This window comes from Rhinatrema bivittatum, chromosome 1 (assembly GCF_901001135.1).
Source record: "Rhinatrema bivittatum chromosome 1, aRhiBiv1.1, whole genome shotgun sequence".
NCBI classification, from domain to species: domain Eukaryota; kingdom Metazoa; phylum Chordata; class Amphibia; order Gymnophiona; family Rhinatrematidae; genus Rhinatrema; species Rhinatrema bivittatum.
Window position 1 is genome coordinate 184,756,672 of NC_042615.1, and position 16,001 is coordinate 184,772,672.

General features: G+C 42.5%; 1 protein-coding gene across 2 annotated transcripts in view; it reads left to right on the plus strand.

The window, feature by feature from the left end:
* PPARGC1A (PPARG coactivator 1 alpha) overlaps positions 1-16,001 on the plus strand; it is a 1,526,193-nt gene that overhangs the window by 671,867 nt on the left and 838,325 nt on the right. For both annotated transcript variants that reach the window (XM_029590158.1, XM_029590166.1), the window contains exon 2: positions 13,246-13,344. In XM_029590158.1, the coding sequence (XP_029446018.1) occupies positions 13,246-13,344 (99 nt within the window). The remainder of the gene's footprint in view (positions 1-13,245; positions 13,345-16,001) is intronic.

Consider the following 16,001-nt stretch of genomic DNA (forward strand, 5'->3'; position numbering starts at 1 on the left):
TGAAAGACCTTTTTATTTTACCCGTTTATATTTTGGATTTTGTGACAAGTTCATAAGCCTGAAAAAAGCATGAATGGAGGAGGATGATCATATTTAAAGAAAATAGGCATGCTTTGATTGCATCTGTGGAATTGCACACTCTCTCTGGCCTTTCATGTGATAGGGGTCAATGGCAGTGCTTAGTCTTAGTATACAGCTATTTAACCAAGACAGGTTGAACGTCTCTCCTCCAGCCTGGATCACAAGCTTTGCATGACCTGGCAGTTCTGTACAGTCCTTGAAACTAATTGGTTTACAGGATGGTGTTTGCTCAGTTTGATTATGTCTTGAAAGCACTGGTTATTACTTAAAGAGTACAAGTCACGTCTCTTGTCTAGCTGTGACAGCAGAGGCACAGGGGTCTGTTAAGTACAAATAGGGAATCCTATAAGTACATTACAGTAATGAACTTCTTGTAAGAATGATTCCATTGCACCCTGATCTTCACAGATTTTGTATATGCATTTAAAAGCACGGAGTTGGCATTTAGTAAACTTGTAGAAGCTCTATCCGGCACAGGATTAACTTGCTTGTCAAATGAATAAACTTCTTAAATGAATGCATCTGCTGTATACCAAATCATGCGATAACAGAGAACAGAACCTGTCCTAAATCACTGTTTTCTTCCCACTGTAGTATTGTGCATTTAAATTAGATCAATATCTATATTCCTATTGTTTTTGTGGTGAAAATGTGCAAGAGTTCATTTTAGTATAAGAACCTAAGATATGGCATACTGGGTCAGACCGAGGGTCCATCAAGCCCAGCATCCTGTGTCCAATAGTGGCCAATCCAAGTTACAAGAACCTGGCAAGTACCCAAATATTAAATACTAGGGATATGCAATCGTTTTTTCCGAATTAGGCAATGTCAACGAAATTGCCTAATTCGGAATGGTTCTGGAGAACCGAAAAATGGTTGATTTTTTTTCCGAAATTTTGGAAAAAATTCATTTTTGAGTTAGTGCACAGTCTGTGCACTAACCTGAAAATCGGGGCCCCCGAAAAAAAACCCCCGAACCACGGGAAAAATGAAATTCATGCTGGGGGGACCCCAAAACGAAACCCAACAAAAAATTTTTACTTGAAGCACATCTCAATTAAATTCTTCCCAAGCTACTATTCCATATTGATTAATAGCAGTTTATGGACTTCTCCTCTAGAAACTTAACCAAACCTTTTTTAAACCCTTTTTTACTAACTGCAGTAATCATAGTCTGGCAATGAATTCCAGACCTTAACTATGCGTTGAGTGAAAAAAGAATTTTCTCCAATTTGTTTTAAATGAGTTACTTTCTAACTTCATGGAGTGCCCCCTAGTCTTTCTATTGTCTGAGAGAATAAAAAACCAATTTAAATTAACCTGTTCAAGTCCTCTCGTGATTTTGTAGACCTCTATCATATTCTCTCTCAGTTGTCTCTTCTCCAAGCTTAACAGCCCTAATCTCTTTAGCCTTTCCTCATAGGGGAACCGTTTCATGCAAAAGGAAAATTAGTTCTTACCTGTTAATTTTCGTTCCTGTATTACCACGGATCAGTCCAGGCCATGGGTTGAGCCTCCTTTCCAGCAGGTGGAGACAGACCAAAACTGAAAGGGTATCCTATATGAGGACAGAGCCTACCCTGTAGCCCTTCAGTAGAACCATTGTCAAAGCAGAGAAGATAAGCACCATGGAACAAGCAAGTAACAGGAGAACTCGAGCAAACCACAAGAGAACTCTGAAAATATTGAACTAGAAAAAAACAGTGAATAAATGAATGAACTCCGTGCATGAACACTCTTGCATGTATGCCCACAATCATCACATGGATGCTTCTGGTGCCTCCAATGAGGAAATACATAGCAGAAGGATCTTTGAGCGGACAGGATGATAGAAAGGGAAGGGTGTCTTGACTGATCCGTGGTACTACAGGAACGAAAATTAACAGGTAAGAACTAATTTTCCTTTCCCTGTATGTACCCGGATCAGTCCAGACCATGGGATGTACCAAAGCTTCCCTAGACAGGGTGGGGCCTTGACAGACCCGCTCGAAGTACCTGCCATCCAAAGGAAACAAAAACTGGTGCCTGAACATCAAGGCGGTAATGTCGAGCAAAAGTATGCAGGGACTTCCAAGTAGCTGCTCTGCATATCTCCTGTGGGGAGACCGACTGGCTCTCCACCCAGGAAGCAGCATGAGAACACAAGGAATGGGCCTTAAGACCCTCTGGGACCGGACGTCCCTGACAGATGTAAGTCGACGAGATCGCTTCCTTCAACCAGCGAGATATCGTAGTCTTAGATGCCTGTTTTCCCCAGTTGGGGCCACTCCATAAGACAAAAAGGTGATCAGATCCTCAAAAGTCATTAGTTACCTCAAGATAACGCATGAGAACACGTTTCACATCCAGACGGCGGAGATCATCCCCACCAGGGCTTGCAATGTCCGCAGAAGAGAACGCAGGGAGCTCAACCGACCGATTGACATGAAATGAAGACACAACCTTCGGTAAGAAAGACGGGACCGTCTTAAGAGAGACCCCGGAATCTGAGAAACGTAAGAAGGGCTCGCGGCAAGACAACGCTTGGATCTCAGACACCCGTCTGGCAGAACAAATAGAGACCAGAAATACGTCTTAAGCGTCAAATCCTTGAGGGTGGAACGGTGAAGGGGCTCAAAGGGAGTCTGACAGAGCGCCCAAAGAACCAGATTCAAACTCCATGAAGGACAAGAAGGACGCAGAGGTGGCTTCAAATGTTTAACCCCTTTGAGAAAACGGGCAATATCCGGATGAGACACAACCATGTAGCCATTGAGGCTGCGCAAGAGAGAACAGAGGATAGACACCTGAACCCGGAGTGAGCCAAAGGAGAGACCCTTGGCGAGACCCCGCTGGAGGAACGAGAGGACTAGCGAGACTGGGGCTGAACGTGTCGTAACGCCCGCTTCCACACAGGCCAGCTTGAAAACCTTCCAGACGTGGACATAGGCAAGGGAAGTAGAAGCTTTGCGGGCCCGTAAAATAGTGGAGATGACGTCCTCACCATATCCCCTCCGCCTTAGCCTTCTCCGTTCAAAAGCCAAGCCGCAAGACAGAAGCAATCCACCTGGTCGAAAAATACGGGACCTTGACGGAGAAGGTGTTGTAGATGGCCTAGGCGAAGAAGACCGTCCAACGCCAGGTTGACTAGATCCGCGAACCACGGTCTGCGAGGCCACTCGGGAGCTACGAGAATGACGGACCTCTGTAAAGCTCTATTCGTCTGAGCACTTTTCCTATGAGGGGCCAAGGAGGAAACATGTACAGCAGAACATCATGCGGCCTGGAAGGTCTAGGGCATCCACCCCTTCCGTGCAGTGTTCCCGCCAGCGGCTGAAGAACCAGGGAGCCTTGGTGTTCTTCAGAGTTGCCATCAGGTCCAGGTGTGGGGGACCCCACCTGTTGATAATTAGGGCCATGGCGTCGTCGGACAGCTCCCACTCACCCGGGTCCAGAAGCTGACGACTCAAGTCAGCTTGCACATTCTCGTTGCCTGCTATGTGGAAGGCCGCAAGGAAGTCCAGGTGACGCTCCGCCCATGTGAGAAGGCGACTGGCTTCGAGGGCCACCAGTCGACTCCTGGTGCCCCCTTGGCGACTGATGTATGCTACGGTGGTAGAATTTTCCGAGAGCACCCAGACTGCCCATCGCCGAAGTAGCAGCAGAAATTCCTTGAGTGCAAGAAGGACCGCCTGGGTCTCCAGGCGGTTGATGTGCCAGTGAGACTGGGTTGGAGACCAGTGCCCCTGCATGGTCTGAGACTGGCAAACCGCTCCCCAACCGGACAGGTTGGCATCCGCCGTGACTACCATCCACTGCAGGCTCTGAAGGGACATTCCTTGGAGGAGGTGCTTGAGAGAAAGCCACCATTGTAATTCGCTGATGGTAGAGTCTGAAAGTGGGTGCTGTATCTGAAACTGTTCTGATACCAGCTGCCAACGGGCCAGCAAAGCTCTTTGTAATGGACACATATGTGCAAACACCCAGGGGGCCAGGTCGATAGTGGAAGCCATGGTCCCCAGGACCTGCAGATAATCCCACACCGTGGGGAGAGGCATGGAGAGGAAGCTCTGGAGCTGATCCATCAACTTGAAAGCTCTTGAGTCCGGTAGAAAAACCTTGCCGAAGCGGGTGTCGAAGTGAGCTCCCAGGAAGAGGAGAGTGTGGGGGCTCAAATTGGAGGGGGGGGGGGCGCACCGAAAAAAATCGGGTCTGGAGCTTCAGGGAGCTCCGAGAAAGAAGCAGAAGAAAAACCCAAAATGGCCGCCATTCCTGCGGTTTGACGGCCCGGGAACAGTGGGGGTAAATGCTTTAGAGGTCTGGTCAAGGTCCCTGAGGGCATCGGGGACTCAGAGGAACCTTCCTCACCTGGTAGGCAGCGAGAACAGAGCCCCTCCCGCGAAAGCCGGACCGAGGAATCCCTACATGCTAAATAGAGAGGAGATCGTGGCATGGCTGCAGGTGGGGGATGGGCAGCACTGAAAAAGAGCTGAGCTGCCGGTGCTGAAGGAGCGGAGGCACAGAATGAACTGTGCACGCTCACAATTCTCTCTCTTCCAGCTGCAAAAGTAAGTAGGGAAGGCAGGAGCCTGTACCTGAGCCTGTCAGAGGCTCCTCTTATATGAAACCTCCCCTTTTTTTTTTTTTTTTTAACTCCACAGAGGGACAAAAATGATCCCTGGCAGCAGCAACAGAGTGAATGGATCCCAGTGAAGGGAAACAGTACAGAAGAGAGGGAGAGAGAAGAGCTGAACAGGGGTAGTGACTAGCACCACCAATTTTCACCAATTTCCTGCAGCCGAGGACCACCAGGAATGGGGAGCCTAGGCTATATAAAACAAGGGGCCAAGCCCCCCTAGGCCCCCGCAAGAGTAAGGAGACAGGGACTGTCTCCTGTAAAGGATCCACAGAGTTCACACAAATCCAGAGAAAAACTATTTCCTTTTTTTTTTTTTGTTTTTAAATTAATAACTCAGAGATACTTGCTTGATCCAAACACGATAGATACACAGAAGGAAAGAATGCCCAAAAGGGACGAGAAGAAGTTAACAGGGAACCACAGGGTGAGCTGTTCCACCTGCTGGAGACAGACAAATACTGAAGGGCTACAGGCTAGGTTCTGTCCTCATATAGGATACCCTTTCACTTTTAGTCTGTCTCCACCTGCTGGAAAGGAAGCTCAACCCATGGTCTGGACTGATCAGGGTACGTACAGGGAATTATCATTTTGGTCGCCCTCATTTGCTCACTCTTCTTCCACATGAGATAAACCCTGTAGTTATGTTCTTTGTTCATACAGCTATACTAGTTTCACAGTGAAGATTCACTGTTTAAAAAAAATATATATATGTAAATATTCATTAGTTAATGCTTTCAGGTGATAGGACCTTTAATCTGCATTCAGATTCAGGCACTTAAATTAGAGCATTCATGAAAGTCTCTACTTTTCCTATCAAAGATAGAGCAATGCAACACAAGGCACTGCAGCTTTTATTTATGTATTTAAAGACCTAAACCACAGTTTAAAGAGAAACATAAACACCAAATGTCATTTTGAGCTATATTATCAATATTCTATTAAAAATAAATCTCTTGCTGTAAGTCCAAAAAGTCCAAAACAACCTGTCACTTTACTGCAGGCTTCAGAGATGACTGATAATAGGTAAAAAAAAAAATAAAAAAATCCCATAGCATCTGTTTAGCATGTCCTCTCACAACTGTTAGAAATGTTTTTAAATGTCAGTAGTAATATAGGCACGCACTAGTGGTAGCAGATCAAAAGCTCAACAAAAACAGCATCTAGCCCATGCCAAGGCATGCAATAAATCAAGATGTTCAGGTGATTTGGATGCAAGGAGAAGCCTTTTTTTTTTTTTTTTTTTTAAGAACATTCCATGTCCCTTGAGAAGCCATCAAATAACATTATGTCCATGTACTGTACCTTGAAAATAACTATGTTGGGTTATGCTAAGTATATTAGGACATACCGTGAAAGATAAGGTCACTGGAAAAAGAAGACGACCTGATATAGGACATGTAGTCTACATTAGCAAGGCATCGGATTTCAGGGAGTAACCTGAGACAGATATGAAGAGGAGAAAGTTTGTAGATACAATTGCTGACTAAACAATTTTTGTGTGACAGCATTGTTAGCTGTAGCAGCTGTTGTATTACTTAACAATTCTGTACTCTATGATCACTTTGTGGAGTAGTGTATATTGTCCCAGCAAAGTCACTGCATCACAGATGTCTTTAAAGCTTGACTTTCCTATTGTACAGCTTTATTACTGGATAGGAATAACCGTGTTTTATGTACATGCAGTTTTTAGATAATATATAGCTTTTTAGCCAACATAATTTATTCAGCTAAATGATAAATTTGTCTTGTATCTGATTTTATATATATATATATATATATATATATATATATATATATATATATATATATATTTATTTTTTTTTTATTTATTTTCAATTACTTTATATTTCAATTAAGATTTGCCCCTAATTTTATGATTGCAGAGCATAGCCGGCTAAGGGCAGCCTACAAGAGAGTTTGCAGAACAAGAAGCGATTCTTATAACAATATTTCCATTTATTGCGTTTAACTTTCTTGCAGCATGTTCGGCGCTGCAAATCTTCACAGTGTACAATAAAGAGTCAACTGCTGTCAGTAGCAATTGATTCTGGAAAAAGATGTGCTGTTGGGAAAACAATTGGCTTATGTTAGTAATCACACTTGAACCTATGGAAACAGACTAAAGAAAAAGATAGTGCAGCACCTTGAAAGAAGTAGATTACAGGACAGCAGACAACACGGTTTCACAAAGGGAATATCACGTTAGACAAACTTAATTGAGTTCTTTAATAAGGTGACAAAATAGTACATCTGGGAAGAGCAGTAGAGGCTGTCTATTTGGACTTCAATAAGGCTTTTTGACACTGTTCCATATAGAAGAGTGAAGTAGGCCAGAATGCTGTAAACTTGTTAAGGAATTGAGTAGCAAAGAACTGAGTCAATAGAGTTCTCACTGTAGTGAAGTTAAAGTGACTAGTGGGTACCCTTTGGAACGGTTCGTTTCATATCTTTATTAGCAACTTTGCCAAAGAACTTGATTTTGAGGGAAAAACATGCATGTTTGCAGAGTAGACACATGGAAAGGGGTGCAAAAAATGAAAGGGGACTTGGGGAAAAACTGGAAAAATGGTCAAAGGTTTGGAAAGTGAAATTTATGCCTTTGGGACACTCAATCCATTAGCCAGATATACATTGAAAGGACAAAAACTTGAAATCTCAGATGACCCTATGGTGAGGAGGATCATCTGCCCCCCTCCCCGCTGAGGTTGAAGAGCAGGGGAGGCTGTTCTGACCTTGTCCCCTCAGAAGTTAAGGAGCAGACATATTGGGCACTGCCCCTTCCCGAGGGCTCAGTGCCATGGTCGCAGCACAAACCAACCAGTTTATTTTTATTAGCTGTTTTGTTCAGGGCTAGCAGCTGGAAGATCAATTTCCTGCTGGCTCCAAAGTTTATGTATTGCCAGCTGTTTGAAAGGGCCAGCAGGAGGAGAAGGAGTAATAGGAAGACTGTGGGGCTGACAGCAGTCCATGAACCCCCCAGTGTCAGTTGGGGTTACAGTGCCACAAAGAACAGCTCTATGGCAGGTAAGAGGAGGAGAGAGTTAAAGGCATTGGAACACAGAACTGGCTAGAGAGCCAGACTGACTCCAGCCGGCTTATATCCTTTTGAAGATGTGGTCTCCAGAATTGTATACAGTATTCCAAATGAGATCTCTCACACAGGCCTTATACAGAGGTAGTATCACCTCCTTTTTTTCTGCTGACCATTCCTCTCTCTATTATCCTAGCAGCCTAGCATTCTTTTGGCTTTTGCTGTCATCTTATCCACCTGTTTGGCCACTTTAAGATCATCAACCCCAGATCCCACTCTCTGGTGTTTTTAAAAGAATTTTGCTTCCATTATTACTACTCCCTTGGATTTTTGCAGCCCAAATGCATTATTCTGCATGTCTTAGTATTAAATCTTAGCTGCCAGAATCTAAACCATTCCTCAAGCTTTGCTAGATCCCTCCTCATGTTTTCTATACCTTCCTGGTTGTCTACCCTGTTTACCCCTGGGGCAATTCTGTGCACAAAAACTTAAAATTCTGCAAACTTTATATTGGTCAAAATAACACAATTTACATGATGGTCCTTAAGTAATTACATTTTAAATTAATACAGAAAAAAGTTATTACTTAAAGGAGCAGAATGTCCCTAGAAATTCACTGTAAGAGTGTCCCTTCCATTCTCTCTCCCTACTCACCTGGCCAAATTGCCCTCTCAGGCCCCAACTCCTCCACCTGCCAGTATCTCCCCCCTCCATCTCTGGGCTCAACCCCTTCTATACTATCTCCACTCAGAGTTTGACCCCATTGTCAGTACTGCCCCTGATACAGACTCCCTCTGTCCATCCCTCTCTCACACACATGCTCCTTCTCTCTAGTGCACACACACACACCCTCATACAGGCTCCCTCACTCTCTTGCACACACACATCCCCTCATAAAGGGGCCCTCTCTTGCATGCACACTCACAAATTCCCTTTCTCTCTCATGCATATACTCTCACACAGGCTCTCCCTCACACATACACAATCCCTTCACACATGCTAGCACCCTCACATACACAGGATCCCTTTTTCATACACACAAGCTCCCAATCTCTCACACACATACACACTCCTTCACAATCTCTCATATAGTCTCCCTCTCTCTGGCACCCACGCTCAAACACCCCTCTGCTCTCTCACCCCCCCTGCTTACCCTCCCTGGTCTTTCTCGCACTCCCCTGCTCTCTCTCTCACCATCCTGCTCACCCCCCTGCTCTCTGTCTCTCACCCCCTTCCCCCTGCTCTGTCTCTCACCCCCTCCCCTCCTCCCGCCTAATCTCTCATTCTCCTCTCCCCTTCCCCCTCTTCACACACCTCTACATACATTCATGCTCACCGGGGCCTTCATCTTCGCCGCGAGTGAAGTGCATCCCGAGACACGCAGGGGCCTTCATCTTCGCCGGGAATCAGCACACCGGGGGCCTTCATCTTCGCCACGAATGGTGCGCTCCATTCGGGCATGCCGGGATCTCTGCCATTTTCTGCACAGAATTTGGCAATTCTGCGCAGGGGTGGGGGGAATTCTGCACAAATTCTGTGGGCCGCAGTAGCGCAGAATTCTCCCAGGACTACCTGTTGTAGATTTTGGCATCCTCTACAAACAAGACAAACCTTTCCTGACAATCCTTCTCAGAAGAATGTTGAAAAGAAGAGGTGCAAGGATTGAAACCTGGTGGCATACCACTTGTAATGCCTCTCTCCTCAGAATGAACTCCATTTATCACTATCCTGTGTTGCCTCCCACCATTACTAGTGGTGAGGTACTCTGATACAAGGTACATTCTGTGTAGGAATCTATAGCTGACTTAAGGGAGTTGTTTGTCACTGAATATTTATTCCATTGTATGACAAAACAGGACCCAGACAGTGGCAAATCTGAAAGGATTTCAATTTTTGACAGGCTATGTGTGCACAAATTTTCCATGCAGTTAAGAGAATTGATTTTGTTTTTCATTAAAATAGCTAAATAACACTTTTTTGAACGCCAATAATATTTGCCACTATTCTTGCTCAGGCACCCTTGGCTCATAATGCACAAATTTGAGCTGAAAGACTTATGAAATGAAACTGGAAGACCTAATTATGTATACCCTGGAGGAGAGGAGAGACAGGAGAAATGTGATATAGACTTTTAAATTCCTTAAAGGTATAAATCATGCACAAGAATCAAACTTTTTTTTTTTTTATGTAAAAGAAGCTGAAGAACTAGGGGTCATGGTTTGAAACTCTAAGAGGGTAGACTCAAGAACAATGTCAGGAAATATTTCTTCATGGAAAGGGCGGTGGATGCATGGAATGCCCTCCTGGAAGAGGTGGTGAAGACAAGAATGGTAATGGAATTCAAAAGGACATGGGATAACTACCGAGGATTCCTAATGGCTAGAGGATGGAAATGAAGAAAAGGAGTAACCTATTGCTAAATTTATGTGTAACATTTCTGAATGGGACAGAGCAGCAGGTACTACCCTTAACAGATGGCCCAGTGCGGTTACCTGCATGGAGTGGCACTTACCACCCAAGCAACTTATTGGGTGGTCTGAATGGGCCATTTGGGTCTTTATCTACCGTCATTTAACACGTTTTCTTTTTAGCCATGTGTATAATGATTCTTGCAGATCTCTTTTAGCTGATTAAAAAACTTGAGAAAATAAATTGGAAATAATGTCCTCTCACTTTAGGGCAATAACCTCCCACCACCTCCAAACAGCACACTCAAACTGGTAAAATTATAACTAAGTTAATTTTAATAAGTAGCTTCCCAAAATAAACAATTTTTTTTTATAATGTGATTAGAGTGTGTATTTGTCTGGTTTTTTTTTTTTAGCTGTTCTTACTTTTGGTTAAACTTTTTCACTGCTTTAACATCTTCATAATTGATGTTAAATGTGACTTTTTTTTTTTGGAAGTGGTGTTCAGCCATTTATTTCATTTCATTTTAGAAAGCATAGTATATTACTATACAATATATTCCAATACAGATTTGTGTCTGGTTAGTACAGAGCTGTTATGTTCATTGCAGATCTATGACTTTTTTTTTTTTAGAGGTGAGTTCTCATGCTTTCAGACATGGTGTCCCCAGAGTCTAACTAAATGAAAGTAGCTTAAAAGTGATGATCCATTGATGCTTGATGTATCCATTTTGTGCTTGAGCAGTAGGACTAGTAAGTGACATTGGTTTGCACTTCATTCATCTCGAAGGAGTTGGAGGAGCCAAATTTACAACTTTCCATGCTGGGTTCCAAATGGACGCACCTAGCAGCTACGGCAATCTACATCTGAGCACTTTAAGCAGCAAAATGTCTTTCTATTAAATAGGGAAACCATAGTGTCCAGTTTTGTCTGGGCTATGAGAATGACTTGTATGAAAGCTATCTTTTAAGGATATCATCAAGTAATCCCACCCTAATGAGGTGAAAGGCTTGCACCTATAACATCATGGACAGAAAATTGTTTTTAAGAGGGCAATTTTTCAAACTGCCTGCAGTACTGTATGGTCTACGAGCATCTTTTACTTGTGGCCTTTGCAGCCAGTTTTCAAAGGAAGAATGCACACAGTCTTTTACTTTGAATGCCACCCCAGGGAAAAGTAGCCACAGAGATTTGCTCCCACTTTTGGTGTGGATCCTTTTTTTTTCAACCAAAACTAGTATGTACACAATTTTGTCCCCTGTCTTAACTCCCTGCCAGAATGGCCTCCACTGCAATGTGGGAAAAAAGCAGGCAGGTGGTGGAATGATGTGAACGTTACCTGCATACCGGGTGGGCAGTTGTCAGACAGGTGATTTATGCAGGTAACATGCTTTTTGCCTGCACAAACCCCTTTGAAAATTGACCCTAAATGCAGCTTTCTAAAAAGTCTAAGAAGGCTGGTTAGAGTTTATATGGAAAGCATTTACTTATTTAAAATATTTCTGCTCCTCCTCCTTTCAGTGCTATTGCATATGACAGATTACATTGCGTCACATAAACATTAAGATAGACACACCTCATAATAACAATCTTTCATTAAAAATCTATCAAGACCACCAATATAAGAGCAAGAAAGGTCTCAATACCAAGGGCTTCGTTAAACTGGAAGGTCTTCAGTTTGTTGCTAAATGTTAATAAATTGACTTCCTGCTTTAGATCAAGAAGCAGACTGTTCAGGTTTGTAGACCTGCGATAGAATAAGCTCTACTTTGAACAACTTGCAGGTGGAACTTTTTAAATGGTGGAATCACATGCTGCAGTTTATAGCAGAGCGTAATGTCTGAGCTGGTTCATAAGAATTCAACAGTTCCTTAAGATATTCTGGTCCCTCTTTATGTAGGGCTTTCAAAATTAATGTAAAAACTTTAATTATACCCTTGATGTATTTGGAAACCAATGTAGTTCCTTCAGGCTGGGTGTAATATGATCTCTTTTTTTACACTCAGTAATTACATGGTTACTGCGTTCTGAACAGATTGAAGAACTCTTAAGGTACTTTTTTGGTAAAATCACAATAAATCTAAAGAGGATAAAACTAATGCTTGTGCAACCAACCGAAAATCCTCCTGCCTTAAAATATATCAGAGTCGTCTTGCAAGACGAAAAACTGATAGTTTTGCAACAATTTATGCTGTATGGTTCTATTTAAACTAATTCTCACCATCTGAGATTTATTTACACTTATTATGAATGTCTCAATTTTAGCCACATGAAATGACACACAGACTTTTTTGTTAGTCCAGAGACTGATGAAGATTCTAGCTTCTTTAATAGATCATTTAATTATAATAATATTGAAACGTGCCCTTTCAATAGCCGGACCCACACTCTGGAATACACTTCCTACAACCCTCTGACTTGAGCCTAGCGCTACTAGATTCAAAACTAATTTGAAGACTTGGCTCTTCAAACAAGCTTACCCACAATAGGTTCCTGCCCTTTCTCCTTAATCCCTACCAGTCCTTTTGTATATAGATATTTAGCATTGTATATCAGTCTGTTACATTTATTACTACTACTGTTTTATTGTTGCTATGTTTCTTTTCCAACCGTTATGCCTTTTTAACTCAACAGTTTTCTGCTTGCTTTCTTAGTTCCTTTTGCATCTTGGTTCCTTTCATCCCATCCCCGTAACCTGTTATTTGTAAACTTTCAACCTTTAGTTCTAATGTAAACCGATATGATTTTGCTACTAATATCGATATAAAAAAAAGCTATAAATAAATAAATAAATAAATTAAATAAATCATTGTGCACTTTTAACTTGCCCTCCTCAATCACGTGTTGGAAGGCAGTGAAGCTCTACAGGATATCATCAGATGCTATAGCTTTTTGTTTTGAACTTACACTCCCTCAACCCAACAGTCTACCTCTGTCTCCTGTAGGAGACGCAGCATTCTGAGTAATAGCCTGTCGATCATCGGGAGGGACAAGCCTTCCCTGCTTCCTTACTGCCACTTAGTAACTTTCACTTTGGTGACTGTGGTTCTCTCAGGAGGATGATGCCATTTCCTGCTACAGTTTTTTTTCTCTCTCTCCTTTCTAGGGTTCGGCAATCGCAAGTCCTTCTCTTCTCACCCGAGGTGCAGTGTATGGTGAGGAAGCCTTTGGGCCCACGACGCCTCTGCAACAGTCTGGCAGAATAGTGAGTAAAAAAAAGGAAAAGAAAATATTGCTTTACTTGATTAGTGACTGAAGTTGTTTCCTATTATCCCTACTATTATTATTATTAGTATGATGATGACATGAATTTCTTCCTGTTTTTGCAGCATGGAAAAAGTAAAATGGGGCAGAATTTTCTTTTCCAAGAAATGAAAACTCTGTAGTTCATCAATGCTAGCAGTAGTATTTTTTGCTCTTTCTGCAGTAATCCTGGTGCCTCTTATTCTACAGATGGGGGGAGGATAGGCTTTCATTCATCATCGGAAGTAGCACCTAGGGGCTGGATTCGGGGTGAATGTATACCAGATTCCAGGGATGCGCTGTATTCGTTGGAAATGAAACACAAATTTTAACAAAATTTCCCATTTTGTTTGCTTTCATTTTTAAAATGAAAGTTTTTATTTTATTTTCTATCAAAATATAATTTGTTTATGTTTCATTTTAAAATGAAGGCACCCCATTGCAAAATCCTCCTCCAAAACACAAACCCCTCTCGAGCCCTCATGCAATTCCCCCCCCCCCCCCAAAAAAAAATCCCTGGACTATCCCCAGTCATTCCTGCCTCGCTGGTGTTACAGTTGTAAATGGTGTCGGCAGACTGAGGCCATGCCATTATCAAAATTTCCATAGAAGAAAATGGCACCAGCAGACTGAGGCTGGCAGCATTTTCTTGCACAAAACAATAGATAATGGTGCCGGCCCCAGTCTGCTGGCAACATTTACAGTTGTAGCACCAGAGGAGCAGGAGCGACTGTGTGAAGAAAGGCGACTTGATGTAAGAAGAGTCAGGAAGGTTGGGGGAGATAGAGGGAAGATCCATGGGGGTGGGGGAGGGAGTTACATTGGGGTGATCCGACATTTATTTTTTCCTAACAAAACAAAGTAAAAAAAAAAGTATGTGCATACCTCCTACTGGATTCAGAAGGGAGCCAAGGTCCATAGCTCCTACTGAAGAGCGTCATTGTTATAGGTGGATTATAATTGGTGGTTTCAGTGGAACTGGGAGCCCCAAGATGCATGAAGAAACTGGCCTAAAATAAACTTTCTATGGAACATATTTTCTTTGCAGTATTTCTAACGTCAATCTAATTGTATCTAACGCCAGCAAAAAGGCCAAGAAATTTTGGATTTTTCAGAGTCCTTCAATAATTTATAAGGCTCTGTATCTGAAATTGCAATTTGCTTCTCATTCCAAATAAAAAAAACAAAACAAAACATAACAACTAAAGAGATCTTTTCACTTAATAATAGTGAGAATTCAGTATTGCCCACATCAATAATGATGCACAGGGCAACTAGAAATGAGATTAGGAGATTCAATAATGTTACAATGTCTTCAGGATATCATTAGTGAAGGCCTAGGCTTATAATCACGCATCCACAACGTATCCCTTTTGTCTTGGCTGTCGAAAGGAAATATATGAAAAAGAAAAGATGTTTAAACAAAGTCAGGAATATAGGGCTAATATATAAAACAGGGGATCTAAACTCCAGGCCTTGAGGGCCACAAAAAAATCTGGATATCAAAATACCCACAATGAATATTTATCAGACATATTTGTATATACTTAGTCCAGAAACTGGGTCAAATTTCATTTTTTGATTTGATTTTGGCCCTGGAGGACTGGAATTGACTTCTCTGCTCTAGAAAGTCTTCTACTTTGAGATCAAAGGGTGGAGTATGGGCATGTATTTTCCAAATGCTGTGACAAGAATGTCATTTTAGTGCAGAAAGTCTCTTTCTAATATATTACAGTTTTTGCAGGCAGGATTTAACCTTCAGTTATCCTGGAGATTTCTAAACGTGCATGGAGTGGCCACAGACACTACAGAAAATAAATTGAGTTCTTAATCAGTTTCCTCTCATCCTGATAATATAAGATTACGAAAAAAAGGAAAGATCCTTCATTCAAGAGTAAGGTCTTTAGTGCCAGTATGGGATTTGAATTTAATACTTGACATGCTTATTGGCTTTCTTTTAGAGCCATTACCAGAACTTTATGATTTTTTTTTTCTTTCATTGAAAACAGCCTTTTTAATAGCTTTGTGTTCAACAAGAAGGAGTCACAAGCACCAAGTCCTCTCGGTAAGAGAACCTTATGAAGGTGTCTGATATGAAAGAGGTGGGCACGAACCCTGTTTCTCATTTTATTCCAGTGATCAACTCAGTCTTCCATCTCACTGAAGAGATTGTTCTACCCTCATTTCTATAACTCTTAAAAAAAGAAAAACCACATAAGGGGGTAAGGCAACTCTTGTCCTGGAGTGCCACAAACTGGTCCGGTTTTCAGGATATGGACAATAAATATGCGTGAAGTTTATTTGCATGCAGTACCTCCATTTTATTCAAATCTATCTCATGCATATTCATGGGGATTTCCTGAAAACTGTACCTGTTTGTGGCACTCCAGGACAGGAGTTGCCTTCCCCTGGACTACATATAGGCCCGGATTTTAAAAGGCCTATGTGCACCGGGCCTATTTTAAAAAGGCTCAGCCACACGCGTAAAGCCCTGGGACGCGCTTATGTCCCGGGGCTTCGGAAAAGGGGAAGGGGTGGGGGTCAGAGGCTCCCGGCACAGTGGCCATTTGCCGCTGTGCCGGGGGATCACATGCTGGCAGGCTGTCGGCGTGCGCAACC